Source organism: Homarus americanus, unplaced genomic scaffold, assembly GCF_018991925.1.
Source record: "Homarus americanus isolate GMGI-L3 unplaced genomic scaffold, GMGI_Hamer_2.0 scaffold30870, whole genome shotgun sequence".
Classification (NCBI taxonomy): domain Eukaryota; kingdom Metazoa; phylum Arthropoda; class Malacostraca; order Decapoda; family Nephropidae; genus Homarus; species Homarus americanus.
In genome coordinates, this window is record NW_024724584.1 from 25,579 (window position 1) to 29,065 (window position 3,487).

At 62.7% G+C, this 3,487-nt stretch overlaps 1 protein-coding gene across 1 annotated transcript; it reads right to left on the reverse strand.

Moving 5' to 3' along the window:
- Window positions 1–449: 449 nt before the first annotated feature.
- LOC121864451 (collagen alpha-2(VIII) chain-like) lies at window positions 450–2,570 on the reverse strand. The gene has a single exon (XM_042363476.1). The coding sequence runs from the start codon at window positions 2,568–2,570 to the stop codon at window positions 450–452; it is 2,121 nt and encodes a 706-aa protein (XP_042219410.1).
- Between the last annotated feature and the right edge of the window lie 917 nt (window positions 2,571–3,487).

Here is a 3,487-nt window from a genome sequence, read left to right on the forward strand (position 1 = left end):
AAAAAATCCTTTCCTGAACTGATTAAAAAAAAAATATATATATACCAGATATTACACAACTCTTAAAATAATGACGAAATGACGATGGAATTAAACAGAGACTCTACCTTAACTAGATTCATTCACTTAGCAACAGTTTGGAAGTTTAAAACACGATAATAATCTTTCCAGGTAAGGTTAAGTCACCTGTGTAATATTGAGGCTGTGTTGACCGTCATTTTGGATGTGTTAGCTGGAGTTTGTAAATACTTCCATTCTTGAATCTTTACTTTCGAAAAATGGTCACCGCACGAACCTCTGTCACCGCTGCCAGACCCGCCGGCAACCTCATCCACCCACACACACACACACACACACACATAAACCAATTAACCAATGATAACCACATCAGCAGAGTAAATCCCGCCCGCCGCCCACATATTGACGTTACTGAAGAAAGTTTTTGAAAGTTAAGGGGGGCGCTCAGCCACACCCCGGAAATAACCAGCTGCAGCAGGACGAGAACCCCGGCACTGAGAGGCACCAGGCCCCCCTGGCTGTGAGAGAGGCACCAGGCACCCCGGCACTGAGAGAGGCACCAGGCACCCCGGCACTGAGAGAGGCACCAGGCACCCCGGCACTGAGAGGCACCAGGCACCCCGGCACTGAGAGGCACCAGGCACCCCCGGCAGAGAGGCACCAGGCACCCTGGCAGTGAGAGAGGGCTCGAGGCACCCCCGCACTGAGAGAGGCACCAGGCACCCTGGCTGTGAGAGGCACCAGACTCCCCGGCACTGAGAGAGGCACCAGGCTCCCCGGCACTGAGGAGGCACCAGGCACCCCGGCACTGGAGAGAGGCACCAGGCTCCCCGACACTGAGAGGCACCAGGCACCCTGGCTGTGAGAGGGCACCAGGCACCCTGGCTGTGAGAGAGGCACCAGGCTCCCCGGCACTGAGAGGGCACCAGACTCCCCGGCACTGAGAGAGGCACCAGGCACCCCGGCACTGGGGAGGCACCAGGCACCGGCACTGGGGAGGCACCAGGCACCCCGGCACTGAGAGAGGGCACCAGGCTCCCCGGCACTGGAGGGCACCAGGCACCCGCAATGGAGGCCCAGGCTCCCGGCACTGGAGGGGCACCAGGCTCCCCGGCACGGGAGGGGCACCAGGCACCGGCACTGAGAGGGCACCAGGCTCCCGGCACTGGGGAGGGGCACCAGGCCCGGCACTGGGAGGGCACCAGGCACCCCGGCTGGGGAGAGGCACCAGGCACCCGGCACTGAGAGAGGCACCAGGCACCTGGCTGTGAGGAGGCACCAGGCACCCCCGGCACTGAGGAGGCACCAGGCACCCCGGCACAGAGGGGCACCAGGCACCCCGGCACTGAGGAGGCACCAGGGCTCCCCGGCACTGAGAGGCACCAGGCACCCCGGCACTGAGGGCACCAGGCACCGGCACTGAGGAGGCACCAGGCACCCCGGCACTGAGGAGGCACAAGGCACCCCGGCACTGAGAGGGGGCACCAGGCACCCCGGCACTGAGGCCAGGCACCCCGGCACTGAGGAGGCACCAGGCACCCGGCACTGAGAGGGCACCAGGCTCCCCGGCACTGAGGCACCAGGCACCCCCGGCACTGAGAGGCACCAGGCACCCCGGCACTGGGGCACCAGACACCGGCACTGAGAGGCACCAGGCACCCCGGCACTGGGGAGGCACCAGGCACCCCGGCACTGAGAGGGGGCACCAGGCACCCCGGCACTGAGGGGCCAGGCACCCGGCACTGGAGAGAGGCCCCAGGCACCCCGGCACTGAGGAGAGGCACCAGGCTCCCCGGCACTGGGGGCACCAGGCACCCCGGCACTGAGACATCAGGCCCCCCGGCACTGAGGGAGGCCCAGGCACCCTGGCAGTGAGGAGGCACCAGGCACCCTGGCACTGGGGAGGCACCAGGCTCCCCGGCACTGAGGAGGGGCACCAGGCACCGGCACTGAAGGGGCACCAGGCACCGGGCACTGAGGGAGGCACCAGGCTCCCCGGCACTGAGAGGCACCAGGCACCCCGGCACTGGGGGCACCAGGCACCCCGGCACTGGAGAGGCACCAGGCTCCCCGGCACTGAGAGGGGCACCAGGCACCCCGGCACGGAGGCACCAGGCACCCCGGCACTGGGGAGGGCACCAGGCACCCCGGCACTGGGGAGGCACCAGGCTCCCCGGCACTGAGAGAGGGACCAGGCACCCCGGCACTGAGGGCACCAGGCACCCCGGCACTGAGGGGCACCAGGCTCCCCGGCACTGAGAGGGCACCAGGCACCCCGGCACGGAGGGCACCAGGCACCCCGGCACTGGGAGAGGGCACCAGGCACCCCGGCAGGGGAGGGCACCAGGCTCCCGGCACTGAGAGAGGGACCAGGCACCCCGGCACTGAGAGGCACCAGGCACCCGGCACTGAGAGAGGCACCAGGCTCCCCGGCACTGGGGAGGGCACCAGGCACCCCGGCACGGAGAGGCACCAGGCACCCCGGCACTGAGAGAGGCACCAGGCACCCCGGCACTGAGAGAGGCATGTGGGAATGTTGGACTTCCTGCCATCACCACGACCAAGGTCACTTCACCGCTAATAATGATGATCATGATGATGATGATGATGGCAGTCTTGTCTCTTCTTAACGAGTTTCACGAAATAATAGATCCACCGACACAATTCCGTTTCCGAGTTTCACCTTCCGAGTTTCACCTTCCGAGTTTCACCTTGAGGCGGTGGAGCGGCAAGATAACATTCACTATTCATTATTAAGATGATTAGGTTAGGTTAGGACTCACAACCTAACAAGTAAGATGTCACCAAGGCTCAGAGACGATGGTTAGGGAAAGAAGTGTGGGAGAAAGGTGGGGAGAGGGAGAAGTGAGGGAGAGAGGGAGAAGGTGAAGAGGAGAGGAGAGGGATACAGAGGTGTAAGTAGATAGACTAGAGTTGCCGGTGAAAGAGAGGAGTGAGGGAGAGAGGTGAGGGGAGAGGAGGGAGACGAAGAAGGTAAGGGAGGTGTGGGTGGGTGAGGGAGATGGGTGAGAGGGAGGTAGATGAGTGAGGGGAAAGGCGTGAGGGAGAGAGGGCGAATTTGAAGAAAATGAAGGACAGAGAGGAGAGAGGTATAGGAGAGGAGAGATTGAAGGAGAGTAGGAGATGAGGCAGAGGTAGAGATGAGGGTGAGTGAGAGGGTGAGGAAGGCTGAGTCGCACTTCTCTCAGGCTTCATGCCAGTAAAGTGTCGCGACTCCTCCTCCTCCTTCAAGTCACACTATGACAGGTGGCAGACTTTCACGCCGCCTGCCAGAGCCCACGTCAAGAAGGAGGGACCACCACGTCAAGAAGGAGGGACCACCACGTCAAGAAGGAGGGACCACCACGTCAAGAAGGAGGGACCACCACGTCAAGAAGGAGAAACGTCCAGAAGGAGGGACCACCACACACCAGAATGAGGGACTCCACATAGGAAGGAGAGAGAGAGA